The 22,479-nt window shown below is 40.8% G+C and overlaps 2 protein-coding genes across 2 annotated transcripts in view; one reads left to right on the top strand and one right to left on the bottom strand.

Annotated features, from left to right (window-relative positions):
* The window catches only part of ATR (ATR serine/threonine kinase), a 71,189-nt gene extending 66,402 nt beyond the window's left edge, over positions 1 to 4,787 (bottom strand). The window contains exons 1-3 of the mRNA XM_063442501.1: positions 4,644 to 4,787; positions 1,636 to 1,727; positions 440 to 589 (exon numbers count right to left, since the gene is read on the bottom strand). Of these exons, the coding sequence (XP_063298571.1) occupies positions 440 to 589; positions 1,636 to 1,727; positions 4,644 to 4,705 (304 nt within the window). The 5' untranslated portion in view covers positions 4,706 to 4,787. The remainder of the gene's footprint in view (positions 1 to 439; positions 590 to 1,635; positions 1,728 to 4,643) is intronic.
* A 2,074-nt stretch (positions 4,788 to 6,861) lies between these two features.
* PLS1 (plastin 1) overlaps positions 6,862 to 22,479 on the top strand; it is a 95,421-nt gene continuing 79,803 nt past the window's right edge. The window contains exons 1-2 of the mRNA XM_063442503.1: positions 6,862 to 6,983; positions 8,493 to 8,818. The gene's annotated coding sequence lies outside the window, so the exon portion shown is untranslated. The remainder of the gene's footprint in view (positions 6,984 to 8,492; positions 8,819 to 22,479) is intronic.

Here is a 22,479-nt window from a genome sequence, read left to right as displayed (position 1 = left end):
GATTTGACAGAACAGGGTTAGACATTTGATGCTTGAAGTGGCTGAGGAAAATGCCACAGTAATCAGAGCTACAGAACAAGGATAAATTGATGCACATGGTGAGAGTACTGTCGCAAGGGCACCCTGACACGGCATAGAGAGGGGTGCTGTATAATTTATTAATAATATTTTACTTGAAAAGGACATCTGAGTGCTCACACTTGCTCAAGCATTCAGATTAGCTCAAATGGTGAGCTAGAGTAAGCTCTGTTTTTGTTGGGACTTTATCTTTCTATTTTCTAGAGGTTCATAAATCAACCTTTTTTACTATTTGGATAATTTTATATCTTGTAAAAAGTCTTAAGTTTATACCAAATAATTTATTTTATTTAATAAAAAAAGATATATTTGGTAACCCTATTACAATCTTACAATAGAAAAAAAAAACAAAAAAACTCACCAATACAATTCTTATCGGTTTGATTTCTTTGATCAGTGTCAGTGGCACTAACAAACATGAGTGGAGAAGATTTCATGATGTGCTTAATAAAATCCAGTAACATGACAGAACTTGGCAGAGATTCAGTATTTTTTGAAAGTTCCACAGCAACTGCAAGCAGAATAAAAAAGGTGATATCAGAACAGGTGAGTTAATTGTGGAGGAATAGATCAATTTGTAACAAGTTCTCTAACAAATAACTGAATTTGATCCGCTAAAACTGCAGACACAACATTGGGAAGTAACTTTCGTTATACGTTGTTTTAATCATAACAAATATATGTTATATGCAGAACTGTCACTTTCCCAAATCCATTGTTTTGAGTGGTGTGATATCATGCTACACAAAATTCAGGTAAACGTATACCTTACAAGAAGCAAATATATTTACTAACTCTCTCTATGTCACCTGCATAGTTGTAAAAGGTACAAATAAGGCCAGCGTAGTGCCAGCGCACACAAATTTTCATTCAATGAATAGTATCTTGGAGACCAGATAAAACTACAGTGGTATCACAATGTCTTTCTATAATTTGCATGCTACTGAATATGGTCTTTAAAGTGTATAAATTACTCCTAAATTTTAAGGGGGTTCATTGAGTCTGAATGCCTTATATGGATTAAATATTAAGTATTAACAAGTTATGCAGGTTTCACCGAAATGCCTTGGCTCTTGGGTAGAGTTTACACTTAGTTACTAGAATCTATTAAACAAACAGCGAGTTGTGGGGCATTTCCAACCAGCGTTGTCAACATTTAGGCTAAAATTAAGTCTAAATTAGATTTGTTTTAGATTTTTTCAGTCTGCTTTTTAGATCGAATTATTTTCAAGTTACCTATGAACTCACTACGATCTGCTCCTAAAGAACCAACAATGATAGCCATATCTAGTGGATAAACAATGGTCTTAGATCATCGTGGTACAAAAATAGGTAAATGGCACTCCATACTAGTCGTGCACAAATACTCTATTCCCAAATGAATCGATCTGTCACGTAAACCCCAGATGGGTCATTTTGTTAGGGAAAAGAATAACAGGAATTTGATTTCTTCGTCTTGGGGCTAAAGGATTTGTGCACATGTCTACTGCACACTACCTCCTAAACAATTACAGCAAAAGCAAATACAACTAATTATTGCAGCAGAGAGTATCTTACCAACATCTACATCTGTAAGAATTCGGTCTATAAACTGGCAGAGAATTTGTCTTGGTTTCTGAACAATAGTATCATAATCTTCTGAACCGGCACTAGAATGGAAGTTAAAAATAAGTAATAGTAAATTGATTGATTGTGCAGATTAGTCAGAAAATGTTTTAAACGCATGTTCATGATGAAAACACTTAAACACATTATTGACCAGAAAAACTGGTGACTTATAGATTGCCACCAACAACATGACGTGAATGTATGAGAGTCATTTAAATAAAAATCAAGAATCTGGCAAAATGTATATACTTACAGAAACAAAACAGCAAAGTTGCCAACCTTCTGCAAATGTACTGTTGGTCAGTTAAAGAAACACTCAATTTTTCCTGACACTATAGTGCCCTGAGGCTGCCCCCACCCTCAGGGTCCCCCTCCCGTGGCGCTAAAGGGTTTAAAACCCCTTAGCCACTTACCTTATACCAGCGCTGGTAACCTCTCCTCAGACGTCAGCGGAGCCGCATGCGCGGCAAGTGCCACGCGCGCATTCAAGCTGTCAATAGGAAAGCATTTCTCAATGCTTTCCTATGGACGCTCTGCGCGATGGGGAATAATATGCCTCCAGCATCGCAGATGCGCCTCTAGTGGCTGTCCGGAAGACAGCCACTAGAGGCTGGATTAATCCCAAATGTAAACATAGCAGTTTCTCTGAAACTGCTATGTTTGCATCTGCAGGGTTAAAACCTGGAGGGACCTGGCACCCAGACCACTTCATTGAGCTGAAGTGGTTTGGGTGTCTATAGTGTCCCTTTAACTATTTAGTAGCTATACCCACAATAAAAAACATGCATTTATATTTTCTGCATGTTATTTTGCTGCTGTCTGCAGCCTTTGCAAGCCCTCCCCTCTCTCCAAAACACATACTTTCATTCTGTGCTACGTAATACACCAATCAGAGGCTTCTCATTGCGAAACGTCTATGTTGGAGCTCGAGCAAACATGTGATTGCAGCTTTCCAATTCTTCTCAATGAACTATAATACGGCTCAATGAGAATGTGCCCCTGCTGTTAGTTCTGCAGCGCTAACAGAAGAGGAAGAAACCATTCTCTGCTTTCTGATTGGCAGCCAGGCAGGTGTTTGTATCCCCAGTTATGAAAGTATTGATCTCTATTGAAATTGGCACGTATGTAAACTGTCACAAAATGAGATACTCCAGCTACATAAAGCACTTTAGCACCCCCCTCCCTTAGTACACTATCTCACTAATATTACTTCTATGAGTAATCCCCCAATTCCCCTTAAGAATCCACCCCTCCACTTATGTAATAACTCATTCATGAATATTAAGTGTGGTGTACGGGGTCACTTTTAATTAAATATGATTTTTGTCATTAATACGTCTCTCTAAGCTCCAGAACAGTGTTGCATAATCTCCTGGCTTACAGTTGCAACAACTTCCCCCCCCAAAATAAAGGTGTAAGACTAAGTCCTCTGATCAGTGATGTCAAAGTAGCAATGCACATTTACTAAAAAAATGCACATTTATTGCAAGGTGCACAGCTTAGATGCACAATGTGCAATACATCTAACATTAACAGTGTTATTTATGAAAGTGAATATTCAAGGTAAATTTCACATTTAAAGCAGCACTGTCACCGTTTGGAGACTTTGCTAAATTCCGGTAACATCGCGCTGGGTGTCCGGTGGGGTGGAGGGGCAGGTAAAGTGGAGTTCTTCTTACCTGTCCCTCGCAGGCACCGCCATCTTTCGTTGGCAGGTACACTTCAGCACCAGGAGCCAACGTCACTGCTGGACTCTCGCACATGCACAAGAGAACAGCATTGAGGTCAATGGAGGATCCCGTGAGAATTCCTAATGACAATTCCCTGCAGCCATGACTAATGATGGCTGTCAGGATTGACACTGTAGCTCCCCCCAGAGTCTAACAAAGTCAAGCAGAGGAAATATACAGATATACTCTCTACTTTGTCTCAGTATCTGTTGACTGGGTTGGTATTTCAATGGAATTCCAACAGTCAAAACGAGTATTTCATAAAGAGTCTATCTTTATGAACTTGGTATTTTTCAGGAATGGGGAGGGTAACAGTTTCACTTTATATCTATAGTAGACATTTTTTCACATTCAGCTATTGGACCTTAAAATTAAAATCAACTTTGAATTCTTACATTAGTAAATAACCCTGTAAATGTGCAACTCTTCAACATAACCTCCTGATTCTATGTCTACTTGTGGTTAGAGTGGTGACTCTATTGGAGGTGCACTCCACAGGTGCGGTAAAATACTTGTGTTAAAGGAATAATTTTATTTTAATCTTTGATCTGTCCACAGAAGCATGGGTGCATTATGCAAACAACTTAGATGTAAATCTCTCCTTTCTCTGCACTGGAGAGAACCCCAACCACACTCATAAGGATTAATACTCTAAACTCCACTGTGTATCACATAAAAATATGCATGGCAACGCTTAGATTAAAATTGCTCATCTGGAAAAATTCTCCAACTCCGCTATAGTGACAGCTTCGCTATTTGATCCTCATTTTTTTTTTTTAAATGAGCATTTTTTTTCTCCAAAATTTAGCGAATAAACCCCACAACCAGTCAGCAGGTTGGGAAAGAACATAACACATTAAGGCGGTTTATTTGTTTGGTAACAACTGCTATACATTTGCAGAGCAGCTCCTCTCATCTTACAGGTGAGCAATTTTCATTTTTACATTTTATTTTTTATAAAAGCTTTTTCTATATGGGAAGGATGGGTTGCTTCTGCCCAGACCACATTGACAGCTATAGTTTTATTGAGAGGTACTGATACTTTTGCAGTCACAAATAAAAGTTTGCACTGTGGTTGCCATGAACTAACATTACCATCATGCTCAGTAATGCTCCTGGCTGGCTGAGCGTGATGCACCTATACTTCACAGCAACTCACAGTGCCCATGGTTTATCCAGCCCTGTATTAGTCCTCTGTCTATACCCCCAGGCATGGAGGCCATTTACCTGGCTAGCTCTCTCAGGGCCGGGATCATAGAAGTCATTTCTAGCCCAGGATCCGCCGCCATGATGGCTGCTATCCTGTGCAGAGCAAGGGTGCGACTCCGGCTTCCCGATCCGAATTTACGTCAATATGGCGGGAGACCGACAGCAGTACGGAGAGCACGGACGGCCAAACCTCCTTCCTATCGCGAGAGCGCCATGGTGCTGCGTTCTGTGAATAGAACGTTGAGTAAGTTTGTAATGCTTGTGTAACCCATATACATCACAGAGCCCTATATATTCCTTATTAGCAGGTTATGATAGTTTAACTTGTGTTATCCAAAAAGCTTTTATTATACACCATTAACCTGCTTTGTGAACGTGAAATACATTATTTCACTCGAATTATACCATCAGTAAAATGTAAGTTATCCTTCAAAACCAATGGCAACTAAGGTCCTCAGTAGTAACCATGATACAGGCGTGCTTTGCACTTTCATCTAAACTTTACTCTAAAAAAGAATACTCTGAAAATTAGAACCAGTTGTATACAAAGATAGCAATTACTTTTTATTCAAAAAAAATAAAAACTAGCCCAAACTCAAATAAAAGTGCACACAGGGACAAGTGGGGGTAAAGTGATCTTCAATAGGGTGTGTCTCGGCAAACCCACTGTACACACCTATGAAACCATCTCTAGAATCAACATAGACATGTACATGGGGTGTGTCCTAAGCAGACCAGCTCTGCTCCCCATTTAGTTATTTATTTTAACATGGTGCTGATATATAAATGTGTATTATTTACAAAGATGTATTTCTAACAATAACATGCACATTAACCCCTTAACGATACATGACCTATGTGACATGTCCCTTTTATTCCAGAAGTTTGGTCCTTAAGGGGACGCTGGATGGCCTCATGCAAAAGTACAAAAGTTCTGTGAAACTCCAGGAAGCACCTCCAGTGTCACTAGAGGCAGTCTTAGTACTGAAATGTAAACATTGCAGTTTTTCTAAAACTACAATGTTTTACATTGCAGGACTAAGTGGTACAGGGATACTGTACACAGGCCACTTTAAGGAGATGAAGTGGTCTGAGTGCCTATAGTGTCCCTTTTAAATATTGCAAGTCACCTAAAGCGATACAACACATTGCTGTTGCTTACTGTTGGTGGTATAGTGCAGTATTATTGGCATGTTCTGTATCTGCCTACTCTCTGCTTTCTTCTTTGGTGTGTGGGTAAAGGAGTAGCCCCTAACCCTCAACTATAGCTCTCCAAAGTCTTCACTGATGTGTGGGCATAGGAGCAGCCCCTAACCCCCCACTATAGCTCTCCATTTTTCACTGATGTGCGGGAATAGGAGCAACTTCTAACCCCCAACTACAGCCCCTATCCACCACTAGGGGCTAGTGGGGGTTAGGAGCTGAAGTGTGGGGTTAGGGGCTGAAGGGTGCCAGGGCGTTCCTAGCACACTGCATAGAGCTTCACGTCACTAAATATTTGTAATGTGGACCTCAGTGTTTTATTTTTGCCACCTAATCTCTTCCTCTCCTCCTTTTACACCCATCTGGCCACTAATTTCTCTGCTCTTCCTCTTCCCCTATCATCCCCACTCTCTCTTCAAATCACTGCAACCCACCCGTTCCCTACCTCTCTTCCCTTCTTTTCATCACCCCGCCCATCCCTTCCTCTCACCCCATACTTAAATACTTATATCACCCCAAACCCATCCCTTCCTCTCTCTTAATTTTCCTATCACCCCCACTCATCCCTTCCTCTCTATCCCATCCTTCTATTACTCCCACCAATGCCTTCCTCTCACCCCATTCTCCTCTATTCTTCTCACCACATCCTCCTACCACTCCAAACCTACTCCTTTTCTCTTTTAATCCTATAACACCCAACCATTTTCTACTCCCTTTTTCTATCACTCCCAGCAATCTCTTCATTGCTCCCATACTCCTATCATTTCTGACATATCCCTCCCTCTCTCCCATCCTCTGATTTTTTTTCTCCAGTGTTTAGCGAATAAATCTTTATGTTTGTCACTGTGTGTTTCTGTGTATGTCAGTGTGTCTATCTGCACTGGGATATGTAAATATATGCACTGGGGCAGAGGAGAAGCAAGGGAGCCTGGGGCAGAGACAGAGGCGTAGCTAGAAATCAATGGGTCCCGATGTGAATTTTTTTTTATATATTCTGTGTCTATTGCAGGACCAGAATAATGCGGAAGGCTTCACCAAATTGCAGGTGACATCTTTACAGAGTTGCTGCAAGTATTACAAATCACAGCCCATCTATATGCATCCACATGGCCCTGGATGTTAGATAATCAGTGGACAGAGAGGGGAAGAATCTGGGTAAAGAAGTAAGGGTGCATAAATTGTGAATACATTTCCATATTTTAAATATGGCATAGATGTTTTTAAGTAGCCTTGAACTATTATTTGTGTGTATGCTATATTGCTGTATTATGTATACACTTGCATAAGGCTCATAATTTAAGGCTCTAGTAGCGCCACTGCTAAATAATGCATGATTTGGTTGATTCCCCCCAAAATGTTTATTATATGTATACTAGCCCTGACCAGGCTTTGGGTAGCATCCCACCCCTTTACACACAGTTGCTCCATAAGTAAGTAATTGTTATGGAAAGTGGTGTTACATTGTAGGAGAGTTGCTTGTAGCAGATATGCAGTGATACAAGTTAGTGAAGCAGTTTGCACTATATGTTTCTCCCAAGTTGTTATTATTATTATTATTGCCATTTATATAGTGCCAACAGATTCTGTAGCGCTTTACCTAAAAACGTAGATTAGGATCCATCAATATTGGGGCCCTCTGTAGAACTAGAAAGTGCTGGACTTAAACACAATATGACCATGTAGTGTGACTAAATACACATATTTTGAATATGAGGTGTTTTTAAAAATATTTTGAAATATTATTTGTGTGTGTGCAGAGACCGAATAGTTGTATTATGTATAACAAATGAATTGTGGCTTCTGTTGGAGGAGGGTAGGTAGTGGTAATGATGGGTGCCTTGTAACTGATGGGGATTAGAGATGGCTAAAAGATTGGTCATGGCCTGGGTAATGTCTAGTGAGAGTCTGGTGGCTACTAAGCAATGTCATTCCAGTGCCCTATTAATGTTCAAGGGGCACTTTAGGTATATAGTGTTGTAGTGGTTATGGTGCCAGGATTCCAAAGCACCAATCTCACCGTAAGAAGTCAAATCATATAATCATGATATGATAATTGATTGGCTCCCTTGGGCATCTACTAGCAGTAGTGTAACAATAAAGTAGAACAGAAACTGATATTTGTAATGGTGGTGTTTTGGTCACACTGAATAGCAACTTGACAGCCAATAGAGGTGTGTTTTTTTATCAAAATGTAATTCTTGCTATTTCTCAGAAATGGCAATGTTTGACATTGTCAGGCAAAAGGGGCAGCATCCATGCACCAAACCACTACATTAATACAAATATTTTAGTGGTCCTTTAAATATAGTCCATGCTGAATTAACAAAAAAAAAAATGTATTACTTTTTAATTTTCCTTTTTTTATAAAACACACTTTAAAAAAAAAAAATTATAAACATGAACTGAAAACAGAAAGCATTATTCTATTGTTGTAGCAGTTCCTTCGTGACATTCCCAAGTTGCCAGAACACACTCAGCTCACATAATATAGTATTGATTACATTTCTAAAGTCAGTACATGAAAGTATTATGTTCTAATATTTTTTTTAGTATATAAATTTGTATTGCATATAATTTTCCATTTGCAAAGCTAACATCATATTCATTGCACCATGTAAAGCAACAGCAAATATGTAATATATATTGTCTATTTTTTTTTTTTAGTTCCCTTCACACAGCCAGACAAGTGGCTACACTTCAAGAACATCCCTTCCCACAGCGTCTACACATCACCATGGCAATGGTATCATCTGAACGTCACTGGAACCTGATCCTTGGTAACTGCCAATCAAGGGAAACAGTGCCTGACTAGCTCCTCCTTCCTATTCCACACATTACCTGTTATTGGTTGGCAGAGATGCCTTTCAGGTGGAAGGTTGATTTCTGAGTGCAGGTGCTCAGCAGATCTATGAGTCTGGGGAGCTGAAAGTGTGACTTAGATAATTATCAGCACAAGACTTAATTCCATGCAGAATTTGGAGGACATTCAGGTATGTCTTCTAAACTTTCATAACCGTAATGAATCTGCATTATAGCATGCCCAGTGTAAGAAGAATACATCTATAAATAATATTAACTGCTAACACACACTGCAGTACTTTTATTAGATTAATGAACAGCATACCATAGAATTCAGGGCAAGGGAAAGCCGCATTAAAGCACTGTTCTGCAGTTTGTGTCACTCTAACAGGACAAACCCAAGCCCAAGAATAAAACAAATTGCATGGTAGCAAGAATACTGAAAATGTTCTCATTGCATCGAAGAGCTTGCAGTCTATCTGTCTTGTGTTTAAACCAGTACAATGATTTCATGCAAGGTTTTCAGAGTGTACGTCTCGTAAACTCAGCATCTTGCAGCTTAGTATGAAAATGCTGTATACAGAAAATTAACTCTTTGATTGGCAGGTAGCCAGTCATGCAGTATATCTCTTACCCGTCTGCAAATCAAGAGCCTTGTATAATTGATTTGTGATTATTTGACAAGTATACTGAAAAAATAAGTTATTCAGGAGATATATTCATTCAATTTGGGTAATACCTGGTAAGTGTGGCACAGTGTCATGTATTGTATTTTTGGTACTTCACATAATTTTGGAAATGTAATAATATCCTCGGAAAATGTTCTTTGTCTAGGCCAGGGGTAGGCAACCTTCGGCTCTACAGATGTTGTGGACTACATCTCCCTTGATGCTTTGCCAGCAATATGGCTGTAAAAGCATTATGGGAGATGTAGTCCAAAACATCTGTAGAGCCAAAGGTTGCCTACCCCTGGTCTAGGCCCTGTTATGCTATTATTTAACACCCTGCTTGGATGTGTTCTGCTGTTTTGTGACACTGATAGGATCCTATCGCTAAATGGGGTTTTGGCCTACAATTTGCAATTTTCATTTAAATTCAACACAATTTCAGTTCAGTGAATAATCCCCAAAGCTCTCTACCAGGCACATGCCTCCGATGCTCACAGCATCCGTGGCATTACGATAACAAATAGTTCATCTTGTTGATGTTTAAATGTTATTGAATTTCCTTAAAATACTGTGTGTTTACATAGATACACACCAGTACATTTCTGTGACTAAGGGCAAAATAACAAAAAAAATATCAAGCATGTTGTGCAGCTGGGCCTTTAAGCACTGTACTTTGTACATTGTGTACCTAGTGGTCTATCACTAGAAAGCAGGTAAATGCTTGCATTAATTTCTGCTGCCCCTGTGTTAGTGAAAAAATGACAAAAGGATTTGATGGTAAAATTCTCCAGTCACTTACGTAGGAATTGCTGATCAAAGCTATCCAGAAAGATATAACTCTGAACTCTGTCCTAAACTTTTTTCTTTTATTTTTTTTTCCACAAAACTTTCCACGCATAATAATGTATTTCCAGGACATGAAAGAAGTGTTTTGGTTGCTACATTTTTGTGCTTTCCCTTACCTTTGCAGCCAAATGCTTCTAAATAAAGAAGTTGTTTGTGCTTTGTTTAGTGGTAAATGCCATCAATAGATTCTGCTTTCCATCATTCTTCTACATTCTCCAGTTAAAGGCTAGAAGTAGTGATATATGTCATCTGCTCTTTGATTTACCACATGCAGTAACCATGGAGATATACAGTGGCCCTTATATAACAATTCATCTTATAGGAAATCTACTTTCTAGTTTACTATAAAGTGTCCTTGATTTGACAATTTCTAATGCATTCTTAACGTTATACAATAAATTATGTGGTTCCGTTTTTTTTATTGCTCAGGATTGCATGAATGTACAGAATATAAAATGTGAACTGTATAATGTATACTATATTGATATAGCCATGATTTTGTTTAGTTTTTTTACATATTTCTTGGACCAATTTTGTATTGACTGGCAGTTACCCTTTATATTATGTAATAGGAGCCCTTGAACTCGCAATCACCCAATCTGAATATTAACTTGCAGAACAAATTAAACGTTCTTTGTCTTAGTTCACTCTTTCTTCAGTGTATCATTTTGTGCCTATTGGGGTTATGTAAAAAGAACAATTGTGAACAAACTTTTTTTAAAGTGGTGTAGGGGAGCTGCAATCCTGAGACCTTGGAATCCTCTGGAGCTGGAAGAAAACACTGTTCAGTTTATAGCCCATTCCACCAGTAACTAGACGACACACAGTTCTAGGAGTCAACTGAGGTTTTCTATGCCACACTTGGCTTTTTATGCACAGACCCCCAGCATGGGGTCTCCGTAGGAAAAAGTACAAGTCCCTCCCCGGAGTCTTTGTGTCTGAGAGATAATTGAGTCCAAAGTAGAATAACTCAATTATCTCTCAGTTACAGGAAATAATACAAAATATTACTTGAGTAAATCGCGGTTAACAGCCAGGCGTGGTTGGTGTTCTGAAAGCTAATAAAAGGGGGACCACACATGTTCTGTTCAGTATGCAAACGGTGTATACGAAACAGTTCGGTAACTTTGGGAAAAGTACGGCAACCAAAGGGAATTATTCCTAGGTCTGCCAAAAGTGGAGCCTTCACCATGGAAACCAGTGGTATGTTCCTGCTGATTGCTACATGTTTAGAGCTTTGCCAGTACCAATTTGGTACTTTTTGGGTCTTTGGTATCCTCTTCCATATGGTCATGTCCCTCATATGTGCAGAATTGAGTGGCTCTTTATTCCCAAGCTATATTGTTAATATTATCATTTTGGTGTGTCTGTTAGTAATCTCTCCGCACTAATAATAATCATCTCTGGTCCTGTTTGTACTCACATTGCTTATTCTCACCTACATTCCGTTGTAAGGGCTGCACAGGTCTTATGAAATGCCCTACTTTGTCCTATTATACTCTTACTTAGTGTTTAGTCCTTTTAAAAAAATCCCTCAATTTATGAAAGTTTAGGTAATTTCACTCTTTATGGTAGTTGTGGTGGCCTCCATACTCCTCCCCAGAGTGATAATAGCCCCTTCACGCCTCTTCAACAGTCCTTGGCACCGGAGCTTTGGTCAGAGTACAGATGATCCTCACATAATGACCGCATTCTGTTTATACGACTTGGTCATAAAACGAATTGGTCGGTGAGTGAGGATGCAGGTTTATGTTTGGTAAATACCCCCTAATATAAACCAGCTCATTAGAGCAGGGAATCCCTTGAATCTATGTGTGACAAAACCCCAGGTTTTTTGGATGCTCCGCTTTTTACCTTTCGCCTGCTGTTCGTGTAGTTAGTCCATTTCGTGCTTTACCTAAAATACAGAATAAACTACCGAACAGCCAGGCCACCCAAATTCGAAGTGTGCCGCTCATTTACCCCCCCCCCCCCCCAGAACTGCGGTTAACCACAAACATTTGTCGAACAATTGGGTGGTCGCAGTTCGTTTTACCAAACACGGCGGCGGCCATTTTAAGTTGTCGAACGCCCAGCGGTGTTTGGTTGTCGACCGCGTGGAACTCTTTTCGGCCACAATTTCTCTACGAACACCGCTGGGACCATCTCATTTCCATCCCGTTCGTTTCCAATTATACGATCGCCGTGCCGTTTGGTGGATTACATCCCCAAAAGAGACCGACCCCAGAGAGCTAAATCCATGGAGCTATTGCTGGACATATTTTATGCGAACAGTCGGTGAACAGAACTCTTTTTAGCTCCATGGTGATTTAACTGTGTTCATGGGATCTGAGCGCTGTTCGCCTATATTGAGCGCTCAGACCCAAGCTATCTGGGGATATGTTGAACGAGGGGGTTCCGTTCGGGCATATTAAAGTTATGCATTTTTAATACAGTTTTATGAGTGTTGTAAAATAGAAATATTCTCTCTACCTGGAGATAATTAAGTTTGCTCAGGAAACTTAACCCAATTATCTCCAGGATAGAGAGGAGGGATTTTCATGTTCAATTAAACTCTTAATAGCTCCCAACTGATTCCTCTTCTGCAACTGTCACTAGTCTAGTCTAATACTATCCTTACCTTTTGTGTCATTTTACCCCATTCCCTCTAGCATGTAAGCTCATTGAGCAGGGCCCTCAACCCCTCTGTTCCTGTGTGTCCAACTTGTCTGGTTACAACTACATGTCTGTTCGTCCACCCATTGTAAAGCGCTGCGGAATTTGACGGCGCTCTATAAATAATATAATAATAATAACAATAATAATAATAATGTGGGAGTGTTATATTTTACTGTAAATTGATTGGTCACTGTATTTCTTGTCACAGTCTTCCACAAGGTCCCTGTGGGAGTAACCCTTGTTGGAAGACCTGCATAAAAGGCCGAGCTGTGGCCGTGATTAAACAGATTAGTTTTACCCCTTCATGAAGTCTTGACTCATGGTTGGGGTATTGGGAGCTATATATCACTACACCTTTGCTTTTACTTGGTATTCGGGAGACGCTGCAGGAATTTACTCAGCTGGAGTGTAAGAAATCCATAACACTATGTTTGAGGGAAATTCACGAAAACACAGACCAGTTCTCTAACGTGGGGAATCCTGTGCTAAAGAGCTGGTCGTAAGTCTGAGCAGTCGTTGTGCAGTTAAGTTGCGAAGCAAAGACTACCTGTAGTTATCCTGTCTCTTCTGCAACAGCTAGTAATTCACTCTCTTGTGTAACATGTTAATAAAGTTACAGACTTTTGTGATGCATGTTGCCAAAATTTATTTCAAGGAGTAGCTCATACAAGTTAATGCAATGTTAATTGTGTAACTTCATAGCGCAACATTATGTTAAAGAACTAGTCTAGTAAATTATTTACTTTGAATATGGCATGTCGTAGACTTTTCATATTTACATTTCTTAATATGGGTATTTTAATACAAATAATTAGATATTCTGATCTAAGAAAGAACAGCTGCTGAAGAAGAAATTCTGAATATAGGAAGGTCCCTTTGCACATAATTCATATCTAAAGTCTAAAAAGAAAACTATACCATTTTTGTTGTTTTGTGCTTTAGATACACTGTTTCCATGACAAAACAGGAAACTCATGAGCACCGCAGTCTCCCTTTTTGTCCGGTTATATAGTTTGTCCTACTTTCATGTATCTCCTAACGTCTCCCATAGCCTATTTCTTTTTTAATCCAGGAGACATCCATTGATGCTTTCTGCTCTTGTGAAAGCTCATTTTATATCTCTGCTGTCTCATGCCTTTAAAGGGACACTATAGGCACTCACACCACTTTATTTTTCTGCAACTGAAAACATTGCTGTTCTGCAGGAATGGCAATCTTTACATTGCAGGGTTAAGATGCCTCCAGTGGCTGTCATATTTACTGCCACTAGAGGCGCTTTTGCTGAATAGTAGAGTAAAATTCAGCTATTTAAAGCTATTGGTAGGCACTATGGGAAAGAATTGGATTGTCTGAGATCATCAACATTGATGATTTCAGCCAAGGATGTGTATTTTCGGCATGGAGACTGGTACACAGCAGAAAGTAAGGAAAGTATTCTTACCTTTCAAAGGGGCACATATAGGTAAAGGAACAAAATAGCAGTTAGAATACATATTTGCATTCCCAATGTTATAGTGTTTCTTTAGAGGATCACTATAGGGTCAGGAACACAAACCTGTATGCCTGACCATATAGTGTTAACACCACCATCTAGCCACCCTGGTGTCCCCCTTGCCTCCCTTAATATAGTAAAATTTAAATTGTATTTAAGTCTACAGATGCAGGCCTTGCCCCTGTCTGCCTCTGATCTGCCTGCTGACATTATCAGAAGTGGTGGTCTGAGCCAATCACAATGCTTCCACATAGGATTGGCTGAGACTGTCAAGGAGGCAGATCAGGGGCAGAGCCAGCATGATTCAAACACAGCCCTGGCCAATCAGCATCTCTTCATAGAGATGAATTGAATCAATGCAGGTCTATAAGGAAAGTTCAGTGTCTGCATGGAGACACTGAATAGCAGTGCTGCTCACTGTGCAGCACTGCCCCAGGAAGCACATCTAGCAGCCATCTGAGGAGTGGCCAGTTGAGTTATCACTAGGCTGTAATGTAAACAGCCTTGTGCTGCCTGGATGAAATGCTACCCCTCCCCCTTCCCTATGCCCAACAAAACCACATCAGGCAAAAATACTCCCACATCCATTATGTTATGCAGTGTGTTTAGTAAATGCAGTGTCTGTGTAGTGGATGCAGAGAGTGTATTTGTGTAGTGGATGCAGTGTGTGTAGTGAATGCATTGTGTGTCTGTATAGTGGATGCAGCGTGTGTGTATTTTGTAATGGATGCAGTGTTTGGATAGCAGATGCAGAGTGTGTGTGTGTGTGTGTATGTGTGTACAGTGGGTTCAGTGTGTGTATAGTGGATGCATTCTGTGTGCGTATAGTGGATGGAGGAGGGAGGGGGCGACACATTAAGGGAGGGGGTGACAGGTGGCAGAGTGACTCAGGGTGACAGTGGGTGACAAGGTGCAGAGTGAGGGAGAGGGATGGGGTGACACAGTGACAGAGTGTGTGTCAGGTGGCAGCATGTCTGAGGGAGAGGGTGACAAGTGGCAGGGTGACTGAAGGAGGGGTGAACACAGTGAGGGAGGGGGTGACTGGTGGCAGAGTGACGAAGGGAGGGATGTGGTGACACGGTGGGGTGACCGTGAGGGAGGGGATTGTAATTTTAAAAATACCTTTTATTTTTTTCCCTGGTGGTGTCTTTGATCCCTGGTGGTCCGGTGGGCTGTCTTTCCGATCTGCCCTGAGGCAGAGAGCCAGCACAATCTGCAGCTCCGCCGGGTGTGAGCTGCAGACTGTGCAGTGTCTCACGATATCCAGAATTCAGAGTATTGCCGTGGTAACGCTTTGATTGGCCAGAGATTGCGAGACACTGCACAGTCTGCAGCTCAAACCCGGCGGAGCTGCAGACTGTGCTGGCTCTCTGCCTCTCAGGGCCTCGCACCCGGTGGCATACCGGCAAGCCGCCAGGCCCCCTCCTGGTGTCAGGCCCTCGATAAGGGGCTGAAGACCTGACACAGGCTGCCTGCCCTATGGCGAATTCGGCTGCTGCGAAACCTTGGGCGGGCGCCTAACTCAACTAGAGAGCCGCCAGCCCGCCACTGACTGGGCTATGGACGAACCGGCCCTGAATGTAAGCACTGCATTTCCTCTGAAAAGACAGTGCCTACAGCAAAAAGCCTGATGGGAATGATTCTACTCACCAGAACAAATGCAATAAGCTATTTTTTTTCTCTCCATGTCCTTATCCCTATATGAGTCACCTCCTATGCAAGCATCATAGTTCAAGAGCTTCTGTCACTCTTAATATACTAAAATGTAAAAAGTGTTGTAAAATTACTGCCACAATTTGTTTTACATCCACCTAGTAGATCACAGAGTGAATGGGTGGATTCTTTGGTTATGCAATGTCTCTGTAGCTCTGAGAATGCCATTCACATGGATTAAAATCCATGCTTCTGTATCTATGTAGTGTGGTTGTGACAATATGTCTTGTATCTATGTTACTTTTTTATAGCAGTTAAAATAGAAACCAAGTGACTCTAGGAGTGGAATTTATTGATCTGAGAGAGATTTTGTTGACCCGCTATAAGTAATTAGAATTCTGAAATCAGTCATTTGCATTCCATACGCATTCCATTAGCAAAATGTGAAATTATTGCACATTTCATTCAAATTTTAAATTGTACACTTATTTTGAACTTATATGTTTCCATGCAGCAAATAATAATGTTTGCAAATAATAAAAGAAGTGCTCATTTATATGGTAAAAGTACAAAGAATAAACCTGGTCTGTTTGTTAAATACATTCATTATACCTCCTTTCTCAAACACATATGTCTTCTTGTTGTGAACACGATAATTACACCTGTATTATTGTAATGCCTGCTCTTCAAGCATGAATCCTTGGTTTCAGTGTGAAACTGACACTGAGTTTCTTATCAGCAGTCAAAACGAGGTGTGTGCAACACCTCATGCACAAACTTTGTAGAATAGACTCTGCGTTCAGTTTTGACCAACAAGGTTTTGTCTCCTAACTCTTACTACTCCCTACCTCTAAGCTTCTGTCACTTCTACTCCCCACCTCTAGCATCATTACAGTTGTCCTTTGTGTGGTGGTTTAACAGCGCTGTGTCCTATCAACACCTTAATCATTAGAAAGTCAGTACATTTTACAGTGACATTTATAACTTGACTTTTAAAGTTATGATTTTAAAGTTTACCAGGTTCACAAGCACTATAGTATAGTAATAAACTGGGAGAATTGTCTTTGGAGTTCGAATCTTCTCCTGGTTAAGGTAGATTAGCATAATTGAGGTATATGTACAGGTGTGTGTGTATGTGTGTATATATATAACATGGATTCTAGGAATACAAATGACAAAACTATGATGAAAATTATCAAAATTAAAACAAAGTTGAAAAAGAAGTCACTTCTGTGCAGGTGGTTCTGAGACCAATAATGGCATAGCAGTAACGACCAAATAAGAATAGAGCAGAACAGGCACAAACAACAATATCCAATGCACCTCAGTGCTGAAACTTTAATGAAGGACACAAAAAAAATATTTTGGGTGAAAAACCAAGGGCAATGCACACTGAGAAAGGATCCCCCCCTACGTTATGTATTTTCATATTTTGAAAGCATTATTTCAAAAGTTTATTCAAAAATATTACATAATTTTCCAAGTTCGTCCAATAATATTAAACCAAGACCATAGATTGTTATATTACAACTATTATTCAAATAATTACTTATTAAAGTTATGTCAGTTACAATTTTGACATCAGTCTCTGCTGGCGAATACTCTAGTCAAAGGCTTTTTATTGAAAAACATCCATGCTGGTGCCATGAGCACTGCACGCATGTGATTGCAGTTTTCCTGTGTTTCCCGGCTGTAGTACAGCTCTTAGGGAAGAGGAGAAGGTAGGAGCACTGTGCTAGCTCTGAGGAGTTAATGGAATAGTGTGAAATCCTTCCTCTGTCTGACAGTTTAGAAGGTGTTCCTGCCACCAATTATAAACGTGCAGATTTCTATCGAAACTGGCACTTGTCATGAAAATTAGACTCCAAACACACAAGGCATGTCAGCAGACTGAAGTGCCTTATGAGTGTGGAGTGATCATTTACTTATATTCTGTATGCAGAGAAATGAGTGACAGGGCAAGCTGGAGAACTCTTCTACAAGTGGCTCTACTGTTCTTCATTTCATCGACTACATTTAACACACAATAGCTGCTGTGCTTCTCTCTAGCAATGTCTTCCACTTGAGAAGTATACAGGACCAAAAGAATGGAGTGACAGGTTTCACTCTGTTCCAATGCCAGTATGCTGGTCATGTAACCATTAAATGGATGTCATAGGAGAGAGTTACACTGCTTAGGAGTAAGACATAGGTGTAATATCCATGGGCCCTGCAAGATGACAGCACTGACTGCTCATGAAAGGAGGTATGTATTTTATTCACGTGTCATAAAGCAATTAAGTACATAATTCATTTTTATGGCCGGTTGATGGTAACCGATATCCTACCTTATATCTTGCAGAGACTAATGCAACTGAAATATTTCTGGCAAGGGTACAATTATTTTTCTGTTTATGTCATCACACTGAATCCACCCTATAACTCCACGCACTTGTCATGAGAAAATCTGCTTCATCCACTGTATATTCATTTCTGCAACTCTATTCCACAGGTCAGATCGCAATAAACTGCATTGCTGAGATAAGATTAAGTTTGTTTCAGTATTTAAAGAGAATAACAATACATATGGAGGTTGTCATGACTGCTGAAACTCTTTTTGCATTTGAACATAAAACATAAGCCTTTACTTTCAAAATTGGGCTGTTTCACATCTTTACCTAAACATTAGGTCTGTTTTTAGTTATTTTTGTTTTTTTAATTTTTATGTTTTTGTAAATTTTTATTTTATTGGGCAGTGCAAATATATGACAAAAATGCTTGCAAAGAAATACAACACTTAGTAAATACCACAAAATATCAAGAATAAACATACCATTGTATTTACTGTATTTTGCACATTTTATAAAATTAAGTTATAATGTAATTAGATCCAAGAAAACATCTCCTGATATAAGATGCTAAAATAAGCCATAGATACAGGAAAACAAGTATAGTTATTCCAATGATGGCCTTATAGATAAACCTACTGTTCATAGAGTGCCTACTATGAGAACCTATGAGCCGTGCGCACATTCAGCCAGTGTCATAGGAAAGCATTATCAATGCTTTCCTATGGACACTGGCATCTTCTCACTGTGAAAATCACAGTGAGAAGCGCGGAAGTGCCTCTAGCGGCTGTCAATGAGACAGCCACTAGAGGCTGGATTAACCCATAGGTAAACTGCTATGTTTACAGCAAAAAGGATTAAACCTAGCTGGACCTGGCACCCAGACCACTTCATTGAGCTGAAGTGGTCTGGGTGCCTATAGTCAGGGCTGGCCTTAGGCATTTAGACACCCTGTGCGAAAAATCTTCACAGCACCCCCCCGCCCCCCGTTATCCATGTATGATGTAATGTTTGTGTTGTCTGTGTATGTGATAGTAGGTATGATGACTGTGTGTGATATGTATGCTATGTGTTGGCTGTGTGTGATATTTGTAATGGGTGTATTAACAGTGTGTGATATGCGTGTATTGGTTGTATGTGACACATACACACACAGGAAGACATCCACACACACAGAGGCAGACAGTCACGCACACACACACTAGCAGACAGTCATACACACACACACACACACTAGCAGACAGTCATACACACACACAGGCAGACAGTCATACACACAGACACACACACGCAGACAGTCACAGACACACACAGGCAGACAGTCCTACACACAGACACACACACACAGTCATACACACAGAGGCAGACAGTCCTACACACAGACACACACACAGTCATACGCACAGAGGCAGACAGTCATACACACAGACACACACAGAGGCAGACAGTCATACACGCAGACAGTCACACACAGACACACACAGGCAGACAGTCATACACACAGGCAGACAGTCATACACACAGACACACACACAGTCATACACACAGACACACATAGAGTCAGACAGTAATACACACAGACACACTCAGAGGCAGACAGTCAAACACACAGACACACACAGATGCAGACAGTCATTCACACAGACACACACACAGTCATACAGTAATACACACAGACACACAAACAGAGGCAGACAGTAATACACACAGACACACACACAGGCATAGAGTCACACTCACACTGACAATCACACAGTTACCTGTGGAGTTCATTGTGGAGGCAGTGCAGCTCCTGGAGACTGTTTGGAGCAGTTTTCCGGCGCTTTTAGCTCTGCCCCCGCCACATGGTAAGCTCCGCCCCGCCGCACGGTAAGCTCCGCCCCGCCGCGCGGTAAGCTCCACCCAAGTCCAATTTTTTTTTTTTTAATCCCGGCCGGCTGTGCGGCCGCACGGCGCCCCCTGTTCCATGGCGCCCTGTGCAGCCGCACAGCTCGCACACCCCTAAGGCCGGCCCTGCCTATAGTGATCCTTTAAGCCCGCATAATAGAGGGAGAATCTGTGTTTGAGGTTAACTTATACTGTTGGTTTTTCAATGATGCATGGGGACCCCACTTATAAGCCAGGCCCGCATTGCAGAGTTATGGCAACTTTTGTCCAGGATTTTCACCACAGCAGAGTAGATCTACATACATCTTAAAAAAAGGGCTAACTGATGTTTCAAAAATGAAAGGAGTCGACCCCCATCCAGCTGCCATAATTCTCATTTTATCAGTGAGTTTAGAAAGGAATGACTACGTCTTGTGGCTCTGACATCAGGGCTCTGGGGAATGTGGGCAGATCTATACACTGTCCAGTTGTATGTCCTTTGCCTACTTTGATTGCAGGACAGTGACAAAGAGCGGGTTAAAATATGCAAAGATTAACCAAACTCCACAACCTCAGCTATACTTCTGACCATTATATTGCGGTGTCTTGTTATAACATCTAGAAAGTCCACCAAAGAGGACAAATCCTTATGGAGTTAGGAAAGTATTGTGTTTTGGGAACTATCTGTGGCATTTCTTTGACAGGGAGCAATTATATGTCCCTCCATTGCCTTTATTCTCTCTTGTAAATATCCCAAGGTCCTCCCAGCTGAGGGCAAGATGCGCAGCAAATAAACTTCAGATTTTACTCTCAATAGTTCATTTCTATTTTCATTGTGGAAGGGGTAGCTAGATATTCTGTTGGGGTCTCCACGTGCAGTTCCCCATCCAGTGGGATATCATACAAAGTGTCCAGGCTTCCTGCACCAGAGCTTAAGGGTGATGTGGCCAATGCTGCTGATAGTGATTAATACTATTGTCATGCTAAGTAAGTGATCATGCTGTCTGCTGAAGCCCAAATGCAGGCTGCATTTTGTGGGATCGTTTCCACATTGACGGAGCTGAACGGAATGCAAGAACAAAAGTGTGGGACACGATGAAGGCAACTGAGGTAGAAGATTCTTACTGTCAACTAAAATGGACCCCAGTACCAGGATCCGTTGATGCCTATAATATGGTTAGCAAAATGCAAAAAAAAAAAATTATTGTGACAAAATGAAAGGTGCACATGCGTAGGAGGATAAAGCACAATACTTGACACATTTTATGCCTGATGACACTTAATCAGACTCTTGATTAAGTACCACTGGACACAAAATGCATTAGGTATACAGTTAGGCCCGAAAATATTTGGACACTGACACGTTTTGTTATTTTGGCTGTTAACCAAAATAAATTCAGGTTACAGTTAAATAATCAATATTGGCTTAAAGTGCAGTCTCACAGCATTAATTTAAGCGTATTCACACCAAATTGGAGGAGGGGTTTAGGAATTACAGCTCTTTAATATGTAGCTCCCTCTTTATCAAGGGACCTAAAGTAATTAGACAATTCACTCTAAAGCTGTTTCATGGACAGATTTGGGTTATTCCTTGCTTATTTCTCCATCAATTAAGCAGGTAAAAAGTTCTCGGGTTAATTCCAGGTGTGGCATTCATATTTGGAAGCAGTTGCTGTGAACCCACAACAGAACTCTCAATGTGTCAGGGTACCTGTGGTCTCTACCTCTGAAAGAGGTAGAGACTTAGCTGTTCCTCCATCCAGACGGCCTGATGGCTCCCTTCTCCACGGTCTATCCGGTCATGCTAGGCCGGCCGCGAGGGAGTGACTGCCTTTTACAGCATCTAGGCAGGAAGTTGTCATCAGGACACTCCTCCGGAACGACCTGTCACTCAATTGCTGCAGGACCAATCAGGACGCCTCGGAGGCGTGGTTACTGCTCTGAACAGGGTATTTAACAGAGCTTCTTTCATTAGCTCATTGCCCTGTCGTGGTTCTAGCTTGTTCTAGTCACTCAGTGCTTGTGTATTCTATTATCCCTTTTGGTTTTGACCCGGCTTGTTTACCTTACTCTGCTTATCTCTGTTACCCTTGATTCGGCTTGTCTCTTGCTTACCTGTCTTCTGTTACCCTCGACCTCGGCTTGTCTTTGACCATTCATACTGTACTACTTACGTTAGTCTGGCCATTCTAAGGTCCGGTATACGTATCTGGCTACTGTTTGTACTCTGCGTGTTGGATCCCTGTCCCGATCCTGACACAATGCAAGTGAAACAGGCTATCCTTAGGATGCAAAAAAAAACATCAGAGAGTTTGCAAGAACATTAGTTGTTCAATCAACAG

This window comes from Pelobates fuscus, chromosome 2 (genome assembly GCF_036172605.1).
Source record: "Pelobates fuscus isolate aPelFus1 chromosome 2, aPelFus1.pri, whole genome shotgun sequence".
NCBI classification, from domain to species: Eukaryota; Metazoa; Chordata; class Amphibia; order Anura; family Pelobatidae; genus Pelobates; species Pelobates fuscus.
This window is presented reverse-complemented; position numbering and strand designations above follow the sequence as displayed.